General features: G+C 33.6%; 2 protein-coding genes and 1 pseudogene across 2 annotated transcripts; 2 read left to right on the top strand and 1 right to left on the bottom strand.

The window, feature by feature from the left end:
• The first annotated feature begins 217 nt into the window (after positions 1-217).
• Positions 218-11,434, top strand: LOC149911261 (ATP synthase subunit beta, mitochondrial pseudogene; annotated as a pseudogene).
• LOC149911262 (lipase 3-like) lies at positions 2,873-4,297 on the bottom strand. Its single transcript, XM_090114112.1, has one exon. The coding sequence runs from the start codon at positions 4,295-4,297 to the stop codon at positions 2,873-2,875; it is 1,425 nt and encodes a 474-aa protein (XP_089970238.1).
• Positions 11,435-13,258: 1,824 nt separating the features above from the next.
• LOC149911260 (uncharacterized) lies at positions 13,259-24,175 on the top strand. The gene is made up of 7 exons (XM_090114033.1): positions 13,259-13,423; positions 17,796-17,957; positions 19,720-19,900; positions 22,517-22,768; positions 23,095-23,169; positions 23,544-23,659; positions 23,981-24,175. Exons 1-7 carry the CDS (start codon positions 13,259-13,261, stop codon positions 24,173-24,175), a joined length of 1,146 nt encoding a protein of 381 aa, XP_089970159.1.
• Positions 24,176-24,682: the final 507 nt, after the last annotated feature.

Below are 24,682 nucleotides of genomic sequence, written 5' to 3'. Positions count from 1 at the left end.
ATGTTACTGTTATTATTACAAAATATCCTCATTACTTGCTCATAAGCTGGACCTTTTGGCACAAATTCTCTATTTCTGGCTTTGCTCAGTACAGCGGAATTTTTCGTACCGTCCAAATAATGCAAATACTTCAAAGATCCTTGTGCATTCGACACATATACGATTGGTGCTAAAAGAACACACAATTTTAACATATTATTGTAACGTTGTGTTGAAGCAAGTAAAACCAGTAATGCTGCACCACCTGAAGAGTGCCCAACTACTACTATCTCTGAGTTTTTTTCACTAGTATTAAATATGTAATCAATGGTAGCGGATAAATCGTACACTCCTATTTCATGCAGAGAATAATCCCAAAATTCAGAGGAATTAATAGATTTTGTTGCGTGGCTTTTGGAAAATACATTTCCTCTTGAATTAGCTAGCCATACTTCATGGCCAGCCTTTAAAATCATATACGGTAAAGATTTATCTGGGTCAACGAGGAACCAATCAGCTGAACTACCAAACAATCCGTGTTGCAATAAAACACTCGTTTTTCTTCTCTTACCCAAATACGTAACAAATGGTTTTATTTTATGAACTGTTAACATATACCCATCTACAGACAGTATCGTATGAGATTCAACATGATATCCATGGGAAAGGATTAATGTTGTTAAAGTCATTCCCACATTTGGAATATTGTTTGAAAATCTTCTCGTTTTACGGCATTCCACTTTTTTATCTCTAAATGCTACATCAATAAAATGATAGAATTCTTTTTTTATTTTGCGTCGTCTTGCTTCCAATTGGCTTATAGATATATTGAAAAATTTTATAATACTTTTAACAAGTTGATTGAATGAATCGCGGACTTCACCACGTACTTTGGGCAATTGCTTTAATTGTTCATAATTATTAGTATCATCAATGTTAAAATCAACTTCGTTTAATTTGGTTACGTTAATATGCAATATTACAATCAGAATAATCACTTTGTTCTTCATTGTCTGATTCTAGTTCATTGTTAGAATTGTCACTAAGAACTACAATAGAAGACCTGTTACAGTTAATATAAATAGTTTCAAGCTATATTAAATATTTATATTGTACTATGTAAACTTCAATGTACTCCTTAACTATGATGGTCTCAATATTAAAAATCAAACAATTCATGGGTCAGTGGTTAATCAATTATTATGCTAATAAAATATTATACAAACAAATATAGCTGGATTGTCTATGTCGTGATTATTGAAAATAGAAGGTACGAAAATTGCCTCATAAATTCTAAATCAAGCTATTTTAGAAAACAGTTAGTTATTTCCATGATATAATTATAATTCAATGATACACTTATCTTGCAACTGACTGTTCTATAAGGTTCTATTCAAATGCCATTTAAGTTTAACTTGTGTAGGTATTTATAGTGAACTTGTAGGCAGTGGCTTCCTTTACACTATCCTGTTTCCTTTCGTCTTCAATGGCACATATTTATTTTATTTACAATAGAAAAGCTTTATATATTGTATTATAAGATAAAATTTAATGTTGTGTTATACAATTATTTTAAGTGAAACAATTCTCAAATAGATCTAATCTTGTTACTGGATTATTCGTTAGATTATCATTTACTTCGTTACAAAATCACTTTTAATTTATGGCATGTACTAAATTGAATTTATTGAACCGAACCGTTATCATTAATTAATTACAATATTTTAAGACCCTTGTATTGTACATTGCATTATATTCGTCTACGTAAGTAATTGCTACGAAAATTATTAAGTATGAAAGAGAAAACATCGCTAACCGAATATTTAATTACAAAATGTAGGTACATTCAACTTGTTTAAACGTGAAGAGGGGATTTTTTACACATTTGCATTAAAATACGTACCTGTTTCTATGCGCCGGCAAATAAAAAAGTTTTCGGATAAACAATGTGGCTTGGTTAATGTGCCCAGACGAGAATAAAGACGAATTTGTTTTGCAAATTAGTTCTGTTTTTATTTGTTGACTTTTCTAAGCCTGTCTGGGCCTGTTCTGACATTGCCTTGCTTCTATTAAATTGCAAAAAATAAACAACCTTAGAGGTGACTGTAATATTTTATAAGATGAGGATGCAGGATGTGTTTCCATTTTATTATCAAGTAACATTAATTAGGTACGTGTTTATTTTTTTTGACATACTTAAATATTTTCATTTATTCAAAATGTAACAGATAAGACTAGAAGGAATAAGTCACAATAACAATATGTATTCAGTGAAGTAAATATAAAAACAACTATGTCCTAAGGCCAGCTGTAGCGGAGGCGGCACTTCACATTTATCATCGAATAAAGTAGTCCATTTTCCCAGATGCCATTTAAAATATGCAAAAAGCTTCCGATTCTCTGTATTTGCTAACAATAGACGTTAATTAATTTGCTAAAGTTCAATAGAATCAGATAATGTTGAGAACATGTCAACTCTGAAATCGGATCGGAAACTCCCCGAGTTTTAGCACAAAATTAACTAGAGCTCGGGCTGAAACATACGCATCGAAAAGTTTTCTCATCTGACGAGATTACTAATAAAAATGAGGACGTTTCCTTCATTTATAGTAACTGACATCTCAATTAAACTTGGGTGGTTATGCATAATAAGATAGTTCACTGTTAATCCAAATTCAATACTATATACTACGGTAACTAATATAATATTTATAATATAATATTCTAAAAAAGCTATTTTTTTTTATTTGAATGATAAATTGTACGGACCTATAGTGAAATTATTAAATGGGTACCTTGATAACTTATAGGAAAATATTAAATGTTATTATATTGAAGGTAAATAAAATATGACGTGCATTTAAATAACTTTATTGTACAATTATAATACCCATTATACTTCATTTGTTTTGAATTGATCTAAGCCATGTGATAAAAAATCAAGCACTTTATCATACACTACATTAGCACCTGTACCCCAAACAAAATCACCATGATGTAACTTCTTGTCACGTATGATATAATGATCAAGAGCTCGAGGAATGCTAAAGAAAAGTCTCAAAACATCAGGTCCGGTGGACAGCCAATCGTCACTTGAAGATATCAACGCAATTGGAACAGTCACTTTATTCAATGGATATTCATGTTCTTCGTCACCGAATTTGTGAAACTTTCCGCTTTTTATTAACTGTGCATAATGTAATATGGTCCTCGTTGAACCTCCAGCTGGAACGTGGTAAAGTAACCTTGCAATAAAATCAGTATCCCAAATATCTTCTTCGGGTAATCCTCCAGAAAAAAATAAAAACGGATTTTCGCAATACAGTAGAGCGCCTTTACAAAACTTCGTTGCAATCCAATGAGGCACTTTTCTGTTAGCCATAAACTCTCCTTGACCTATTAGTTTGATTAGATGTTCAGGAGGATAATTGCCCATACACTTGAGCATTCGCAAGGGCCCATCCACGTTTGTTAAATATGCAAGAGGTGCTAAAAATATAGCCATTTTTATATACCTGTTATATTCTGGCAATGTGGATAAAAACACTAAAAATGTCGTAGCACCCATAGAATGCCCAATATAGTTCATAGGTTGAGTTGAATTTTTTACGCTGTTAATGTAATCAACAACGGCTGGCAAATCATATACACCCATTTCATGCCATGAAAATTTCCAGAAATCAAAATCTTCTACTTTTCGTGATATGTGGCCACGAGAGTAATAATTACCTCTTGCATTAGTCATCCAGACGTCGTAACCAACATTCGAGAGAATGTACGGTAGTGAGTTATCTGGTCCTGATAAAATCCAATCTGCTGAACTACCGAGAAAACCATGATGAAGCAGCACTGTTTCTTGGATACAATCGCCACTCGTATCATTTTTGAAACACGAACTAATCAGTCTATGTAGAGTAAGAAGATAGCCATCTTTGGTAAGAACAATATGAGATTCTATGCGTTTTCCGTGTAAGGTTGCAAGTTGCGGTGTAGACATTAAAGCAGTAGGTTCCGATCTTAAAGTTAAATATTCAGGAGATTCTATTTCACTTTCAGCCGCCGTTTCCTCCACAAAATCACTAAACGCCTTCTTGGTTCTTGGCCTTACTCCGTATTTATCCATATAATCGAGTTCTCTATCAACATATTCAGCCGGAAAAAGGAAATCTCGCATTTTAATTTTAATGACTTTGAAAGCGTCTCTTACGAATTGTGCAAATTCGTTAATTTTATCAGAAAAAGTATCCAAGACTGTAGCAGAACTAACACAACAACTCTGATAAATTATTAAAATCGTAAAGAGACTTGACAACCTCATTATAAAATCGAAACGTTCTCTCTAGCAAGCCTCAAATCGCACTAGACTTCAATTGTTTTAATTGATGATAAAATATTATGACAATATACATTTTGTATAATATTGAAGAACAATAGACTGCGCGTTATGTAGGATAGTGACATTATTTACTATTATTCTATTACTGAAAACAGTGTGTAAAAACAAGCGATCCACAAGATTACACAATACTATATAGAATAATAATTATATTTAATAAACACTGGCAAAATTCCAGCAAGTAATTTCCAAGCTTACGTTTATTTCCACCTGTATTAATATTAACAATCACGAACATCCCTGATTCCAAAAACAATGTTTACATTCCCACTTCGAGCTTTCGCCTTAAAAGTAAAATTACATAAATTCGACAGTGGCTGAAATAAACAAAAACAAAAGATGTTACCTACTTTTTTCGTAAACATTTTCAGGTGTTCACAATTACGAAATATAAAATAGGTATCTGAACATCGCAGCGCGAAAGTTTCCCGCCTCTTCGCAGTTCAGCAAAGTTTCTTTCTTAACGACGTAAACAATTTAAATCTAATGCAATATGCAGACCAAGGTGACTACCCATTTCCTATCTCACGCTTCCTACCTGCGTTCTCATTAAAAATGTATAGAGAAAGCGAAGGAAAAACCTTTTCGAAGTGCTAATTATATCTAACGATTATTGTTTTATTTCGTTACTAATGTAACGTGTGAGGTTAGTGCGGGACCGTCTGGCTGTTTAATTACGCTAGTTTCGTATTAGCAGGTTATACCTATTATTATTATTGCAATGTCCATACAAAAATGGTTAGCTTAACTTTATCAGTATTTCCAGGAAGCTTTAAATAATTCATTGTGTCTTTGTAAAGTCACATTTTTAACACAATAAACTAACTAGGAACTTCAATCAACATTTACGGGAATTACTTCTGCACTGTACAAGTAATTGCACAGTAAAAGCCTGGGGATCTTAATAGAAAGTCCTTTATGGAAATAAAGTAATTTTAATTTTATTCTGAACCTCAAAACAATAAAGAAGGAGAACTCTTATAAGATCACTTCATAGTTAGAGCGTAGTAAAAGCCCTGTCTGTCTTTTCATTCTATGCCGTTATTCTTTCGCAGAAACAACTAGTAATAAACTTCAATTATTCTCTAGTTAGTTTTCATTCTATTTTTTATAATAATATTCCGTCACCAAACGCTTTAAATTCTTCTCAGAATCTAGACTTTATTACCTTTTACTAAATTAAGTAGAATTAATTTAACTCCAAATTAATATTGCAATATTTGTAAATGAAAATTTCAGTTTTAAACAGAGCGTTAGAATTATTTTCCATTATTTATAAAAAAATAACATGAAAAATATCTAACAGATACACGGTAATCATTCTATTTTTACATCACAGCCAAATACTGAATCTTGATTTTATGTAGAAGTATTCAGTCATATATAATTCATCTTTGGATTACTTGATGGAGAGACGAAGCCTCTTACACTAAAAGCCGACGTTTAATCCGCACGCGTTAAGTACAGAATGGAATAATAGACCAATAACACTACATACGTTTGCTATAGAAACAGAGAAATTGGGTGGATTTACCTACGAACACTGCTCATGCAAAATGCAGCGCACACCTTCCCTCCTATTTCACTCCCCATTTTTCCCCCCATTTATAAATGATTCTGGCTCAATTCCGCCGACTCCCGACCTGCGATATTGTTTGACTTGTGGACCTGACTGACCTCACTTTAATTTTATTTGTTTTGTACTTTTTTAATGCGTTAACACTGTTATTGATTTTTGTTTAATGCTTTGACGGAAGTAAACACTAAACAACGCAAATATAAGTTTAATGAGAAATTCAAGAATCAAGGACGTGTAATCCACGTGCTAGTTAGCAATTTCTTATTTATAGTTTATTTTATATTAACTTCGCCGACTGTAGAATGCGCCTATTATTCGACTTTAAAAAACATAAGTACCGTAGATACTTACTGTATTATTAATTATTATTATAAGAATCGTAATGAAAAAATCCTATCATTTTTAAAGGTTCTTTCGTCTTTTGTCGTATAATTTTAAATAATATCATTATTTCAAATAACAGCCGGTAATATTTATTTTGTGTGTTAGCTTTGAAACGAGTCAATTCCGTGTTGTGAAGCTTTCCTTGGGGACGCGTGAACGCATATTGGAAAAATGGACCGTCTCGTTTGAAACAGGGCAGGTCATCACGTTAGCCAATATACTCGATAAAATATTAGAATGCTGCATAATCTGTTGTGATTTAGTCTGCCTGCTTTTGAGCTGACTTAAAATGACAAAATAATCTAATTGAAAGGCAATTTCACACTTTGACACACTGGATAAACTTGAAGAATAATTTAAGTACGGATAGCACAGTTTATATATTACCATCATTAACCTGTAATTATTTTAAGCGTATGTCTTTAATTTACACAATGTTATGCTCTTTGTACTTGTTATGACATAACAAAGCAAAAAAAGCAGTAACAAAAAACACCCTATTCTCGTAAAATTAAACACGGTGTAAAACACGGTAAATGAGCGTCAAAAATTGAATATAATTTTATACTTATTGTGCATCCGGGGAGTCTATTAAGAATTTTTAATATCACATCTAACATCTCTTCACGTGGATCTTATTAAATACTCTATCGCCATATAGTCCATTATTAAAAACGTTGACGGTTAAAGACTCCCAACACGGTAAATAAAATTAAAATGCAAGATGTCTTTTATATATTGTTTTAATCATAGCCGGGCTTTCCGACGGACATCAAAATAGGTTTCCGACAACGCCGGATTTAATTAAAACGACACCTTTGAGAATCTAATTTAATTAGCGTAAGGCACAATTTTAGGGATCGCCGCTATTACTTCTCTCCATTTTATTTCCTTACATATTACAGTTTTTGCTTTCGCGTCACATTATGCAGAAGCTAATGGAATGTTTCAATATAAATATAATTCAAGGTATCTTATATTTTCATAACATTTTTTCAAATTTTAATTGGTATGAAGCAGGAACGATTATTTTTTTCTAATTATTTTTTTGAAATTCAGAATTATAATAAGTAGGAGTTTTTAAACTAAGTTTAATACGTTATTATATCAACTTATATTAATAATTATTTGAAATAAGTATTCTAAAAATCTTCCTTGCAAGTCAAAATATCAACTCATTTTCCTGTTTAGGATCTTGATTTTACTCGTATTCTTAATATATTCTTCCGAACTAAATACCTTACAATTAAATGACTTTTAATTGTATGTTTCATCGAGGTTTTAATGTCTAGAAAAACATTATAATTTTGGTATAAAATAATAAATAACTCTAGCGTCCTCACTCCTCATTCTGCTTTCAATCAAACTTCCGAAGTTCGTGGCGCAACAGCAAATATGCTAATTTGTGTCATAATAGGAATAGTATGGCAGGGTTTTATAGGTAGGTACTAAATATGTTTTTTTCTTTGCGATTTTTTTTAATTATTAGAGTTGTCCAAGGAGGCGGTTTTTGTTTATAATTTGTTAAGTTTTGTCCAAGGCAGGTGAAGCTGAGAGCGGAAAGTTAGTATACAATGAATAAAGAGTTGCGAAAAAATTCGGATATTATATTGTCGTCAGAGCCTGGCGTAAGGTGGCGAAAGTCAGTATTTGAAAAAATTTCCTCTTGCTTTGTTTCGTCAAGAAAGTAAAAGCGATGGCCTAATTGGTATTTCCTATTGTTTGAAGAAGTCTGAGATTTCTTGCAATTTTGTAAGAGTTTTTGCTTTTAACGAAATTTGAGGTGTTGTCACCTACATTAATCAATTCAGGGTTTATTTTTTCATTTATTACATCATTACACATTACATTTATTACATTTTATTTCATCTCATAGGTACTACTCTCATATTTATGAAGGTATCTTATGATCTATGCTAATGTTATACCTGAAATGTTTTATTATTGAATAAAACCAACAATATGCAATCTGTTTGACGATATTAGAGATTTATTTCATAAAGCTTATTTATAGTATCCAATAAGTAACATACAAACCATCCAATATAAAGCAATGTTGTATCTGCATTTTGCATCTAAAGTGTATAAAATTACATATATACAGAAGTTCTATGAAATCGAACTCGAGTTCAGTTCAATAGAAATCTATTTTTAGCATTTTCTATACCTTCTCAAATCAAATCAGATATGTTTTATTTATCTGAGGCATTTTTATAAAATGTTATATTTTCCTATATGTAGAATATACACCAAACAAATAATTAAATCTTGTATCCATATATCAATACGAACATTGGGGTGCATATTAAAAATGAAACTAAGTACAGGGCCGCACGCTGCAGGGCTATATTCGTATAATTGGATCGACACGACCAGCCAAATTAGTTAGTGAAATATGCATAGCGTTATAAAGCTTTCTTCGACTTATTATTAGCAACTCTTAATTATTCAAAGGGCTTAGCAAGATTAAAGGGGAAGATTTTAATTCTAGCATAAAAAAGCAAAATTAAATCCATTCGATTAACAGTTTCATGTCCACGGTTCTTTACTGTTTTTGTAAGTGATTGATATCGTAAAATTAAAATCAATATTTGTGTACGATTATAAAAGTCATGCGTAGATGAGTTACACGCACACGGCTTCTACGTGATGGACCGTCTCGTATACGCACTACGAAATAGTCCTCATCAAAAATTAAAGGTAAGAACGAACTATTGACCCGTTTCGCCCTTCGTGGCTCCTATTGGTCAACAGTCTATTGTATGGGACTCCTCTTAGACTTGATAACTTTGAAAACTTATTTTAAAGTAACTAGTAAGTACTTTAATTACTTTAATAGTCTTATGATTAAATAAGTAGTTCTTTGAGTCTCGGTAATTTTTGTTACAAACTATTACAATATTGACTGTATCTTGGTTATATAGAACACGCTCAGTAATTAAATTGTTTTTACATTTAATATGATGACTGTATTTAAGTTGCATGATCTTAATATTTTTAATGAAACTAATGTTTATTTTACGCTGTGTGATATTATTTTCCGTCTATTATTTTAGGCTTCACTACAGATGAGTTAATATATAAAATTAATAATTTATTAATACCTTTTCAGTATTTTAGCTACCTACGAAAGTAATATTTTTATTTTAATATAATGTCTATGGCAATTCATACTCGAACCTTATTTAAAATGTGTTAAAACTAGGCAACAATTAAAAAATAAAATGAATGACAGCTGTCATAAAAATATGATCGTTGTATTCAACTTCAGCTTGGACTAACAATTTATATTTTATACGTAAAAAAATATGTCTTTACTATTATCTAAACCAATATTTGAGTGTTGTAAAGCGAAAGATGGAATTCAACTATTAAACAATATAAACAAGCGCTTTATGACGAAATCAATTAAGCAAATTGACTCAGATCTTTCTTCTTCTAATTTGAATAAAGCGAATGCAAGTAAAGAGCTGAAAAAATTAAACTTAAATGGTATAAGTAACAAAAAGGCTACCAGTAACTCCAGAAATACACTCGCAAAAATTGGCGCATGTGTATATTTAAATAATCCTTACGCAAAATATTCTACAAGCTCCAAAAAACCTGAAGATGATAAGGCCGAAAAACCACCCAAGAAATCATCAGATTCGGCATTTACTGGAATAGCACCCAAATCAGCTTCAGGTGGAGCGAAGGGAAAAATTATAGCAGTTATTGGTGCGGTTGTCGATGTACAATTTGATAAAGAATTGCCACCAATTTTAAACGCTCTTGAGGTTCCCGGTCGGAAACCACGTTTGATTCTTGAGGTGGCACAACATCTAGGAGAAAATTCATGTCGTACAATTGCTATGGATGGCACGGAAGGTTTAGTGCGAGGGCAACCTATCGTAGATACAGGAGCACCCATAACAATTCCCGTCGGTGAGCCTCTTTTAGGTAGAATAATTAACGTTATAGGTGAACCTATAGATGAACGTGGACCAATTCAAACAGATCAATTTGCACCAATTCATGCAGATGCACCACCGTTTGTAGAAATGTCAGTTGAACAAGAAATTCTTGTCACTGGTATAAAAGTAGTCGATTTATTAGCACCATATGTCAAAGGAGGTAAGATTGGACTATTTGGTGGTGCAGGTGTAGGTAAAACAGTGCTTATTATGGAACTTATTAACAACGTTGCCAAAGCACATGGTGGATTTTCTGTATTTGCTGGTGTAGGAGAACGCACGCGTGAAGGTAATGATTTGTATAATGAGATGAAAGTTGGTGGGGTAATTAAAGATGACTATAAACAATCTAAGGTAGCTTTAGTTTATGGGCAGATGAATGAACCGCCTGGAGCAAGGGCTCGTGTTGCTTTAACAGGGTTGACATTAGCTGAACATTTTAGAGACAAAGAGGGTCAAGATGTTTTGTTATTCGTGGACAATATCTTCAGATTTACCCAAGCTGGTTCTGAAGTATCAGCTTTACTTGGGCGTATTCCGTCTGCAGTAGGCTATCAACCAACGCTAGCTACTGATATGGGAACGATGCAAGAGCGAATTACAACTACAACAACGGGCTCTATTACAAGTGTACAGGCTGTTTATGTCCCAGCTGATGATTTAACTGATCCTGCTCCAGCGACTACATTCGCTCATCTGGACGCTACGACAGTACTATCGCGCGCCATTGCTGAATTAGGAGTATATCCAGCTGTTGACCCCTTGGATTCTACATCGAGAGTCATGGACCCGAATATAATCGGCCCTGAACACTATGGAGTTGCGAGAGGAGTCCAAAAAATATTACAAGATTACAAGTCGTTACAAGATATTATTGCTATATTAGGTATGGATGAATTATCTGAAGACGATAAGCTTACAGTAGCTCGTGCTCGTAAAATCCAACGATTTCTTTCTCAGCCTTTCCAAGTAGCTGAGGTTTTTACTGGCCACGTCGGTAAAATGGTTAAATTAGAAGAAACAATTAAAGGGTTTAAAAGAATTTTAGGTGGAGAACTGGATCACATTCCAGAAGCAGCTTTTTACATGGTGGGCACAATTGAAGATGTTATTGCGAAATCGCAATCCTTAGCGAAGTCCTAAAAATCGTGCATAAATTATAACTTTTTCCTATTAATTAATAATAATACAACAATTCCTGTGTGTTCTAATAAAACATTACTTCCTACTCTGATTTCGTTTTCATTTAGCTAACAACTAAAATAGTACGTTTATATGCCTTGTATCCTGTAAATTTAATTTAGTATGAAAGTGGGTTTGCTGATCGAGTTCTTGTTCAGAATGGCCTAAAACTGGCGTAGAATAAGTTACAATTGCTCCACAAAGTTTGAGTGAGGATAAATTTCAGACGCCATAATGCAACGCTCGCTCGAAATCCGGGCCAAGCAGAACTAGCAATAATTTGTTACATTTAACACTTAGGTATCTTGATGTACTAAGCTTTTATTAAAAAAGAAAACAAATTGCTTCCTTAGAACAAACAAAAAAATATTTTTTAAATTTTTGTGTGCAGTTTTATTTTGTTATTCAAGGCACGTCGCTTACCCATTGTGGTGGGTGCTTTTAGCGGACGTTTGTGCTTCACTGCTCGGATTTTTGGTGTTTGTTTGCACTTCAAAAATTATAAAAGTTTTACTTATAAATATGATACAAAATCAGTTTTCGTCAATTACTCTGTTTTTTTTTTCATATAAACATTAATTACTTTGTTGTTTCGTGTAAACTTTTTTAAAAGTTCAAGTAAAAGCGTACGGTATTTGAACTAGATGTATCAAAAAAACTAACCATAACTGATTGCAAATGAAATAAAAGTATCATAACAAGATCTAAACAAAACAGTACGTGATTCGGAAGTAAGAAGATAATTAATATCTTGCAACATCACGAGTATATTGATCTCTACAGCGGGGTCGGCCCCTAACCTGCATTACAGTATAAAATAGCAAAAAGTATTGCGAAACCACGTTGTTTCTTTTTATTTGTTCAACCCTTATATTATATATAAACCTCAGGGACTTGTTACTTGGAATGCAAGCTTGTATGGAACAAATAATACCGGCTTAATAAGCATGAATAAATTTACTAGATTTAATTTTCATTAGATAATATTTAAAATTTAAATGTTTGTCATGTAATACTGTAGATATATAAAGTAGCATTATAAGGTTTTTTTTATAAATTGTTAACAAGCTGTTATGGTCTATAACAAAGATCTTTACGCGAATTGAAAAGTCTATGGAAATAATATTTTTACATTTCGAGCTTCTATTTTGGGTTAAGCTTTATTAAGTAAAGATCCATCAATTTTTCTTTAAATTAGAGATCATGCATCATTTAATTAATATTATCTAATAGCACAAACAATGCTGTTGTTTAACAAGTATCATAGCCCAGGATATGACTTGTATGACTATAATAAATGGCATAAAGGATTACATGTCACTTGTGCTCACACATCGTACATTACCAGCGCGCAATCAAACGACGATTCATTAAAAGAATTCAAGGGGAGCTGGGGTTGTATCCGCAAAATGCAATATTGGATTAGAACTACAAATAATCGGCCAGGGGCTTGGACTGCCAGTATTATACGTTTGTTGGCTTATAAGCTATATTTTATTTGTCACGGTAACCGAATAAATGATCTGTGACTTTAATTAAATGTGTACATGTGCACGTGGGTAGAAGTTTGTTTGTATTTTGGGGTTCATGGTAAAAATGTACCTACATGTGTGTAAGCCACGGACTTTTTATTGAATTTTGACATCGATTGTCACATAGCAATTCGTATTGACAAACATCATAAACACATAATTCTTCAAAATATCCATATAAATTAACATAAATAAATCACATTATTATCTATATCCTACCTATTCATGTTATAAACACTTCCATATTTAAAAAATGCCGTTAAGGAAAGTGGTGAAAGGAACACCATTGGACTTATTGCCTGAAGGGCTACTGCATCATGACGAAGATGCACTCACGCCTTGTCAGAAGGAATGCACCGCGCGGCTGGGTGTGACAATGCAGCTCGAACAGGAGGCATATTTATCGCAACATCCAGAGGTAGTTCATAAAAGTTGTTTAGATTCAGGTGATAAAGTCTAGTACGGTACTAGAGTAAAGATAGAGATGTAAGTCGTTTATGTTTTGTTATTATACTTATTATTATTTGCATCCAATTTCATAAGAGGAGGAGGTTTGCGATTCGACTTTATTTTTTGGCGGTTTCTTACCTCAGAATTTCGACTATGTGAACCGATTTTGAAGATTATTTTTTAATTTGAAAGCTAATACCTTCCGGTTGGTTTTGTTAATATGTTGACCAAGTCTGTCTTTCGGAAGACAGTTAAATTTTTTGAAAAAAAAAAATTATATTGAAGCACATTATACTCTTACGTACCTAATATTGAAAGAAGGAATAATTTCGCATCCAATAGCAAATATAATTAGTTAATATTATAGGTATTTAATTTAGCTATTTTGTTCTGGCTGGGTTCTTTCATCTTTGTAAAGGGCTTCGATTGGCAGCAGGAATTGGAAAGAAATATAAAAAGCGCACTTCGAGCGCACTATTATTTTTAAAAGGGTACTACTTTATTAGTTATTTTCTATTTAGTGTTGAACCAATTTCTTTGGCCCTACGGAAAATAAATTTAGCGTCGGTAGTTCTTATAATTATATTTAAATTATAAACTTTAAAAAATGTGAACAAAGTAAGTTTTAAAAGAAAATGTTATTACAAACAATTATCCCTATGAACTATAATTCCAATGAATAGAAACAAAACTATTTGCTCTTTAACTATAATACATTATAACAAGAGAGCAATGTGTAGACATCTCACTAAATTTGCATACTAATTTATAGCGATGCTTCATGCAATAATTGAGTATCTAATTGCTTCAATATCGTAATAGAATATTAAAACTATTTGCAAATTAACTGATGCGGGAGAGATCAAAATAGCTCTACGACACGAGTCACAGTCTTATGAATATGCCGTGCGATTGGGAAACTCAATCAATCCTCTCCTAATATAAAGGCGAGGTACGCTTCTCACAACTTCATATATCATTACCATAGTATAAAGAGAGAAGTAGGCCAACTCGCGGCGTTTAAAGCGCACGGTACCTAAGCTCGCGAGGCACAGGGTTGTCACTTGTCACATTGATATTTTAAATAATTGTATAAACCAACACCGACCGCTCACAGCAATGGCGAAGCCCTCACGAGACCGGTCCATGAGTAAGAACCGAGCGGCGTTGTGTGCGTGCGTACGTACATGAACGGGGAGCGCGTCGAAAAGCGCTCCACGTACATACAAACGGCGCGATGTTCCTTTGTTCGAAGATAACTTACTTTTTTCTTTATACTATGACCACAGAATACATAATAGTAGCTAAACGCTACAGAACGGACACTCTCCGCCTCCCGCCAAAATTATACACTTACCTCCCCCGCACGATCAGTCTAAAAATGGTCCATATTTTTCTACCGGGACCTGTGACCGGGACGATACGCAACGAAGATTGACAACATTAATCAAATTGACTAAGGCCCTTCGCTCATGGAGCTACTCAAAAATGACTGAACTAATCAGTAATTACGATTACAAACCAGTTACAAATTGTATCTCGCATACAACGCTACTCAAGTTATAAGGCCCTTCGCTCATGGAGCTACTCAAAAAGAACTAGTCACAAACTCAAATTACTAACGAGTTGCCTGAGCGTCACAGCCCATACATGTTCTATGGAGATTCGCACACGACGCGACTAGTTACTAACTGGTGAGTAACGCGTTAGCAACAAATCACGCGCGACGCGTCGTGTCGGTCTCCACGCTACTGGTTTCCCGAGTTTCTTTGTTTTTTATGATAAAAATGAACGAACAAATAACAGAAGTGACTGAAACCTTATAACTTGAGTAGCGTTGTATGCGAGATACAATTTGTAACAGGTTTGTAATCGTAATTACTGATTAGTTCAGTCATTTTTGAGTAGCTCCATGAGCGAAGGGCCTAAGGTTTCAGTCACTTGTCAATGTTTGCTCGTTCATTTTTATCATAAAAAACAAAGAAACTCGGGAAACCAGTAGCGTGGAGACCGGCACGACGCGTCGCGCGTGATTGGTTGCTAACGCGTTACTCACCAGTTAGTAACTAGTCCCGTCGTGTGCGAATCTCCATAGAACATGTATGGGCTGTGACGCTCAGGCAACTCGTTAGTAATTTGAGTTTGTGACTAGCTCTTTTTGAGTAGCTCCATGAGCGAAGGGCCTTAAAGTAATTTTATTATTTTTGATTTTTTATTATCGTTTTTCGTAGAAAATGGTTAGATATTGTGCTGTTTACGGATGTATGTCATCAGAAAAACGCGAATTTTTTTTACGCTAGTCAAAAATGTGCCAACCATAAAGCGTTAACACACACATTTGCAGTCTCTACAGTGTGACTGTCAAAACGATGATTTTGTATGGAGTGTCCGGGGTGATATTGTGCTGTTTACGGATGTATGTCATCAGAAAAACGCGAATTTTTTTTACGCTAGTCAAAAATGTGCCAACCATAAAGCGTTAACACACACATTTGCAGTCTCTACTGACAGTGTGACTGTCAAAACGATAATTTTGTATGGAGTGTCCGGGGTGTGCTATGACATTACTCTTGCTTCGATGCGTTCCTCTGAATGCTTTGTAATACTATTACAAGAAAGATGCTTTATGCTCCCGGGTACGAGAAGCTGCATAAAGTCGGATTCACAAGGATTGCAATTCGCAAGTAACTATAGACGGAATAATAGTTGATGGTAATTTGCTGTAGACTTTAAGGGTCAAATATTCTAGCGCTTTGTACTAGATTTAATGAATGTTATTTAATTAGAGGAATTTATATTTTGAGTTTTGAAAAGTGGTCAATGTACCTACATAATTTGGCTATAAATCAGTACAATAAGTTTTGTACACTGAATTTTGATATTAATTTTAACACATAAATAAATGCAATAAACGGCTGTAAAATTTTGTTATTTGTAATTTTTATTTCCATGAATTAATTTAAATATACTTTCAAAAGACTGATAGGGAATTTTAGTAAGGTTATATATTTATTCTCATAAAAAATAATTACTTATTTTTTAAACACAAAGTAGGTATCTGTATGTATCATATATGTATCTAACAGATAATTCTCTACTAATTGGGGGATCACACACGGCAGGTTTCTGCACCCTAAAGGTGAGTATCGACTTCGCGCTCCAAGAGGTCGAACATTGGCGCGCGCTCCAGCCGCGTGAAATGGATACCAGTTTGGAACGCGCGCCAAAATGTTCGTTGGAGCGGTCGAACGCGGAGCGGTCCGTTCCGTCGGGTGTCGGTTTTTTACCGCGCATCAAACGTGGCGCGCGCGCCAATGGAGACGGGTTTATCGTATTTTTTGTGTTTGTTGCGCTCCGAATAATAATTCTGGGACTATCCTTGATAATATAGACTGCTTTGAAACTCTGAACAGGTATTGCAAGCTTGTCTCTAGCCTTTCAGTCACTGTAATAGCTTCGCGAAACTGGGTGTCCATTTTTTTCACCTTTGGCTCTATCAAGTTATGCAAGTAATAAAAATCTTCTGTAGACATTCTTTTGAAGTTTTTTATTGTGTCTTCTATCACTTCGAACTGCATGTCTCTTATAAGTGTCACTCCATACTGCATTTTTTTTCGGTACAGCTCTTTTATCCACCAACGCACTTGACGTTTCTGTTTTTTCTTTTTTATTATGCTGTGTATAATAATTACAATAGCTGCTGCTGCTCGTACACGACGCTTCCATGATGAACGGTCAAACACTGGAACAGTTGCCACGCGCGCCAGGCGCGCTTAGTTGATATACTTCAATTATTTGGAACGCGCTCCGCGGAGCGCACTCTCGGCGCGGTCATTCATGGCGCGCGCGCCAGGAGCGCGAAGTCGATACCCAGCTTAACAAAGGTTCAATGTTAAATTAGTGGAACACTTATATTTTCCCAATTCGTTTAATTGGTAGGGTTCATGGTTCATGTTTCTAGCCCTCATTTTCAAATAAATGAAATTTTAGATTCATACGTACATTTTTACCTATATATTAGTTAAAAATGTACATAATGTATGTTAATGTACGTAGTAGTTTAGTCATAATAGCTAAAAGATGTTTCGGTTCCAAATACACGCTTTCTCTTCATTTATAATATAAAAATTATAATAATTCTATTGATCAAGCTTGGCCTTCCCTATTAAGTTTGTCTCAATGTCAGATAGAATCCGTTCCGTAGATACACGTGCCTTCATGGTATTGTGACTTTAAATGCTTACGAGGCAACAGTTATACCAACGTGACAACAACAAAAATAAATACCTGATAAAAATAAAATAAAATAGATAGAAGTGACTAGAAATTTTCCTCTTCAGATCCGGGCATTGTTGGAAATATTTGTTGGGAAAATATCACGCACGAATAAAAGAAAAGGTATTCTAAAAGAAGCCGCGGAACACTTCACGAGACCGGTCGAACAACTCGATGCAGAAATACGAAACCACCTCGGCTTGCCGCAAACGAATCAGTATATAAAGGTTAAAGGGTATTTTAATTGCTTATTTAATATTTCTAATTCATTACTAATTGTAGAGCAGTGGGAGGTCTGAGCTATCCGTTTTCCTTATAATATTTTTAACATCAACAATTTAGCATACAAACAATGCATTTCTCCTATTTCAAGCAGAATTATTAATCAGTTTTTCAAGACCATTTATAAATAATAATTAATGAACTAATAGAGAAAATTTTAATTAAAATAACTCAATAAATCATTTTACAAATCGTATGAGATTTGAAAAGAGCAACTGCAAAGTTTCTTGCCGACTCACCCGTCTGGAAACTGTTTTCCCGTCCGTCGGTATCTAATTGTTTACATAATATGACGATTAGGAGCGCTTCTAAGAGAAATCTCATTGAATGAAGAGATGTTTGAGTCCGAGTTTGAACTAAAAACTTTTGGGGTGCACAACATGATTGCAAGGCAGCGATTGGTAGAGTTTCACCTGAACTAAGTCTAATTTCGCTATAGGGTAAAGAAATATATCTAAATGTGGTATTTATTTTTAAAGAAAACTATAATACAAATATTAAATGACCACAAATCCAGAACATCATTACATAAAAGTGTATCCCAAAAAGGGAAAAATATAATTTAATGAAACCAATGAGACGCACTCTGACTCGACGACTTTTTATGTTTGTTCTCAAAGGTTGAAACCTCAAAACTAAAATAAAAAAAATATAGAATAAAACTCTCTAAATTTCAAACTCCAACTCAAATATTCATTTATTCAATTAGACTACTATTTAGTAGCACTTTTTAATCGTCGTTACATAAGTATTTTTAACATTACCACCAATTCTCGGTCAACCAGCAAGTCGTACATGTAGCAAACAATAATTTAATCTCACATTCTAATGTCAAACGTGAATACGTAACATAATAGGATGACTAAAATAGGTTTAACTGGAAATTCGAGCTCCCTTTAAGTTTAAAGTTCAAAAGCTGTCTCAAAGGCGCTTATTAACTAGACATCAAACGCTTACTGCTTCCTATTATATTCACTATTCACTCGGTTTCGAAATGCACTCCGTTTAATTATAATATTTTACAATGTAATACAAGCTTTAAAGGACTTTTTTTACGAATGAACTTTCAAAGACGGAATAACTCGAATGTGCTCATTAATTTCCTTTGTCCATTGTGAATGCATATGTACAGAATCCGGAGTATGTAATAAATGTATTCAAATAAAAATGGACATCGTCTACCTGATTATTTTTTCATTAGGCGTTTATAATACAAAGACTTTTTTAATAATACAAAGAGAAAATATTCTTTTATAACTTTCAGTTGTTTTTTATATAAAAATAATTAATTGTTTTTCTAGGATTATAAATTAACTATAAAAGCTTTAACTCTCCTATCATAGATATCCAATGGATACTTTCATCACTATCATTCTATATTTTTCCGACTGCACAGTTCGAACCATATTCCATCGCGCTGCACAGTTGGCCAAGCGTATTGTTAGATTCCATGTTGAAGATAATAAACAATACACAGAACGGGCCAAAAAAGGACCTTAAAAATACGTGTTTTCATTGATTTTATTTTTATTATTGATAAATTAATATTACTATTTAAATAATTGTTCATATAGATAGAGTAAACAGTATATAGAATTAAATTCCACTGACCATCCAAAAAAATATATATTAGAGGTAACTAAGTAGTTCATTATTTATAGAAAATAGGATTACATATTAAAAATAATTTTGAGTTACTTATTTCAGGAAGGCAGTAATACATTTGTTTACAACGACACTTCCCTCATAAATGACTTGATTGGTATAATCAATACGAACTTCCCCCCTGAGCCAATACGAATACCAACGCCAGAAGCTTCGTCCGTCAACACTGCTTCGTCCTCGTTTATTTCAATTATGACTTCTGACACCACACTGCCTACTCCAGGTGAATTCTTATGGTCTAAGATCCGAATATAAGTCGAAATGCAACGGCGTGATAATAGAATGAGGCCAATTTTATAATAAATTTAGTGTATTAAAAAATGTATTAAAAATGGGTTGACTGGGAAAATCCTGGAAAAGACATTTTTAATGAATTAAAAAAAAAACATTTTTTTAATTAATTGCAGTATCAACATAATAAAAAAAATTATAATAAATAGACTTAAAGTATGAAACCTACAGAATGTGCAGGCATAGTCGTTTTCTAATATTTACCGGGACAAACGGCTAGGTTGGCACTTGGCAGGTATGTCAGCGCTGTTTTATTACAAAATTGTTTTATTATCTCGAAACTGCAATAAATAAAAAATGAAAATAAAAGATTTTTTAATAATTAATAAAAAAATATCCTGTCCAGGATTTTCCCAGTCAACCCATTTTTAATACATTTTTTAATACACTAAATTTATTATAAAATTGGTCCCATTCTTCTTTTATTTCAATGACCGGTATCTCCACGCCGTTGCATTTCGACTTATATTCGGATCTTAGACAATGGTAGACTGTACATTATAGATTTATAGTATATAACATAACATATTAAACATAATATAACAAGCTGAAGCAGCAAACTTTTTTCTGTCTTACCCTTTTCACTAACGGTGCATGCACAGTTAGAGCTATGAAAAATATTTATCTTTTACTGATATGCACATAAAATGTCTTAAAAATTAGGACAGGGTTTGGTAACAAACATAGGTATAACACTCATATGAGATGCCTATTACAGGCCAACAAAATCTACTCTCTATTATTTTAAAATCTGTATTAAAAATTTTCCCTTAATGTAAAACAAGTCGTCAACTTAATATATGATATCAACTGTTACTTAACTTAATAATGTGTTACTTAACCTAACTTAATAATATGATATCAACTGTTTCGAGTTCTTTAAAAATTATCTATATGTTCATTCTGTAAAACATTCTTACCTTCTCTCAATTGTCTGGATTTTTAATGTATCTAATAGAACTGAGTCTATCGTATTCTGTTTCATCGAAACCTCTCAAATGGCTGAAGCGGAATAAGGCAATATATTGTTTTTCCTTGTACTTTATAATACTAGTATTGATTTAAGAGTTTTGAATAATATATTGAGCACTCCTGCAGAATATTCATGTACCAAGAACGAAAGGATAATATGTGATTTTCGTGGTAAAGCTCAGAGACGTCAAGATGATAAAATACAATATGTATAATATAAATAGTTACGGGAATTTCTCGTCTCGCAAGACATAACGAGCTACAAGAAGCTCATTATAAAACGGATTAGTTTGAAAATATTCAATAACTTGATAATAACGTACATTGTTAATGTTCGAGGTGTAACAATATATACCTACTTTTAATTGGATGTTATATTTGTAACTTGTTAATAGATAATGATAATATGAATACTGTATTTATTTATAAATCTTTACTTTATTATTATAAAGCTGAACAGTTTGATTGTTTGTTTGAATGCGCTAATCTCAGGAACTAATGGTCCGATTTGAAAAAAATTATTTCGGTGTTAGATAGCCTATTTATTGAGGAAGGCTATATAACATCACGCTAAAGCCAACAGGATCGGAGCCACGCGGGTGCAACCGCGGTGCAAAGCTTGTCCTATATAAATATCTATTTTTTTTAATGGTTACGTTTTTGCCAATAGATCGTTTGCTAATTGATTTTTTATTTTCGTTATCGAAACACGTGTTTCGGATTATATGCTATGAATATTAGACATCTCTTTTACGAATTATGTTACAATTATTCGTTTGGCTTCTTACCAATCATTTCTACCAAAATATCTTTTATCCTACAAAATTACTTTCTATATTTGATTCATTAGCGTATTAAATAATACCAGCTTCCGCCCACGACTTTGTACGTGCATCCCCGTTTTTCCCCGTTCCCGCAAGAATTTCGGGAAATCCTTTCTTAGCGGATGCCTACGTCCTAACATCTACCTGCATGCCAAATTTCAGCCCGATATGTCCAGTGGTTTAAGCTGTGCGTTGATAGATCACTATAACAGTCACCTTTGAGTTATATATATATATATATATATATATATATATATATATATATATATATATAGAAGACTAGCTTCCGCCCACGACTTTGTACGTGCACCCCCGTTTCTCCCCGTTCCCGCAAGAATTTCGGGAAATCCTTTCTTAGCGGATGCCTACGTCCTAACATCTACCTGCATGCCAAATTTCAGCCCGATACGTCCAGTGGTTTGGGCTGTGCGTTAATAGATCACTATATCAGTCACCTTTGAGTTTTATATAATCTTATATATAAAATTCTCGTGTCACAATGTTAGTCTGCATACTCCTCCGAAACGGGTGGACCGATTCTCATGAAATTTTCTGTGCATATCGGGTAAGTCTGAGAATCGGCCAACATCTATTTTTCATATGTACCACGGGCGAAGCCGGGGCGGATCGCTAGTTATATATAGAAGATTACATGTTTAAAAATATTCTCTACTTTTTTAATCATTTCTAGCCACATCTAACTCGAATCTATGTATTTCTGCGTAATAACCAGTACATTTAAACCCTCACAGAGCCCATACCAACACCGGAGCCAACATTATCTGAACACTTATTCGGTTTGGTATCCAACACGGTGGACAAAGCTATATTCCTGCACGTGGACGACGGAGCCCTGCGCTATGACACCGCTTATGTGGAACTTACCAAAGCAGTGGAAGAAGCCATGGAGATACCGGTCATTGAAATAAAAGAAGATATAGCGGAATTGTATTTTAACGCTTATAAAATGTTCGAAATGGATATTATGGAGAAGGAACGTATAGGTAATAGCGATAATATTTTATGCTTAATTATAAAGTTTAGGTTGCAATGGTATTTTTGAGTTCAATGTTGACGCTACACTGCAAAGCTTTGTGTTATTTATTTATTTATGTATTCTTTATAACAGACTATAATTATTATATTGATTTACAAAAGCATGCTTGCGACTTTATTGCTAAATAGCAAAGCCAACTGTGAATCTTATAACAATTACTTATGTTATTACTAATTTAAACTTATTTAAACCATGGTTTATTTTTAATTATGTTGTGTATTATCAAAGATGTTTGATGTTTCGTATAATTCAAATGAGCAATATTATTCGCAGCGGCTGAAATCGCTTGGGAAAAGCGAATGCGTAAGAAAATGAAGAGGACGCTAAGACGCCTGGATAATTTTAAAGGTTATTATTTATTCGCGCGAATCTCAATTTCATAATTATTATCGTATAATTTTAAATTGTGTTTAATTGTTTGTTTCTCTTTCCTTCACATTCCATCGCAGCGCACACTTTTTTACTTCGGCTAAAGATATAATACTATTCCAGTACCTCGAAACGTTTTCTTTGAGCACGCGGGTAAGACCGCGGACGGAATGCTAGTATTTTATGACATAAATTTCATCTTATGCAATCTGCTCTGCTGTATAAAGCCCTTTACCCTGCTCCAAGATTTACTCTGAACCTAGTTTTTACCCTTTTTTTATTTAAAATGCAAATATATATGCTCACGTTATGCAATTTAATTAAATGCAATACAAATGCTCACGTTTCTATAGGGTATGCTACTCCTCCAACACCAAAAAGTGAGATTTCGTCACACGAGAGCTATAAGAAGCCCCCACCCAAACCATGTGTGTGTCACCCACAAATCCATTATAATCGCTATCCTAAGGTACAGCACCTTATTTACAAAAGTTTATTAACAGGATGACAGGCATAAAGCGACTTCCTTACTATGGAATTTTTTTTTTTGTAATTTTTTCATTGTGTCTTTATACAATGTATACTTTAAACATAGAAACTTTATTAATTCATCAGATTACGGTGGTTGAAAATATTATTTTTGTTTTTTTTTTTATAATGGTTTATATCGAGCTTTTGCGATTTGATTTTGATAAAAGCGACTGTAATTATCCGAATTTTTTCAATATTTTTGAATACTCAACGATTTATAAATAAATGCAATGTGTTCTACATTAATGCATTTCAACAGGACCGCTTCGGTATATATCTACCACTTGAAACAGAATTCAGCGATGGCAATGTGACAGTCACTCCAGCAATATCCCTGGAAAATGTGGCCGGCGAGCCAGCCGAAGAAAATGTTGACGCTAAGTCAGTAATGAGCAAAAGGTCCGCTACCTCTGCTAAAAGTGCTGTCAGCAAGAAGACCACTTTTAAGGAATAACGACGCCATTTTATTTTTAAAGCTACACTTACAATGTATTTAGGATATTTAGTTGTTATGGAGATTCTTATATTTTCACTAAGAGGCGATTTTTCAATCGCTGATTTAAAATTTGTCGAATAACGTAATAAACGACCAATTCAAAAATGCGTTCTATTGGCCGATTATTTAAGTATTGCAGGTGACATTTTTATAGTATTGTCACACCCCGGACACTCCATACAAAATGATCGTTTTGACAGTCACACTGTAGAGACTGCAAATGTGTGTGTTAACGCTTTATGGTTGGCACATTTGTGACTAGCGTAAAAAAAATTCGCGTTTTTCTGATGAAATACATCCGTAAACAGCACAATATCTAACCATTTTCTACGAAAAACGATAATCACAAATCCAATATAATAAAATTACTTTAAGTCAATTTGATTAATGTTGTCAATCTTCGTTGCGTATCGCGTCCTTGCAGAAAAATATGGTCCATTTTATGTCTGATCGCGCGGGGGTGAG

This window comes from Colias eurytheme, chromosome 1, assembly GCF_061535395.1.
Source record: "Colias eurytheme isolate Ceu_HAF_F1 chromosome 1, ilColEury1 Martin Lab GWU primary, whole genome shotgun sequence".
NCBI classification, from domain to species: Eukaryota; Metazoa; Arthropoda; class Insecta; order Lepidoptera; family Pieridae; genus Colias; species Colias eurytheme.
Note: the sequence above shows the minus strand (reverse complement) of the source record. Positions and strands in the feature narration are given on the sequence as shown.

What these genes read in the sequence shown, in the direction of transcription:
- LOC149911262 (XM_090114112.1), bottom strand. Translation starts at nt 4,297, where the DNA reads ATGAGGTTGTCAAGTCTCTTTACGATTTTAATAATTTATCAGAGTTGT.
- LOC149911260 (XM_090114033.1), top strand. Translation starts at nt 13,259, where the DNA reads ATGCCGTTAAGGAAAGTGGTGAAAGGAACACCATTGGACTTATTGCCT. An exon ending in TATGGAGAAGGAACGTATAG is followed by an intron (nt 22,769 to 23,094) that starts GTAATAGCGATA and finishes TATTATTCGCAG; the next exon opens with CGGCTGAAATCGCTTGGGAA. An exon ending in ACGCCTGGATAATTTTAAAG is followed by an intron (nt 23,170 to 23,543) that starts GTTATTATTTAT and finishes ACGTTTCTATAG; the next exon opens with GGTATGCTACTCCTCCAACA.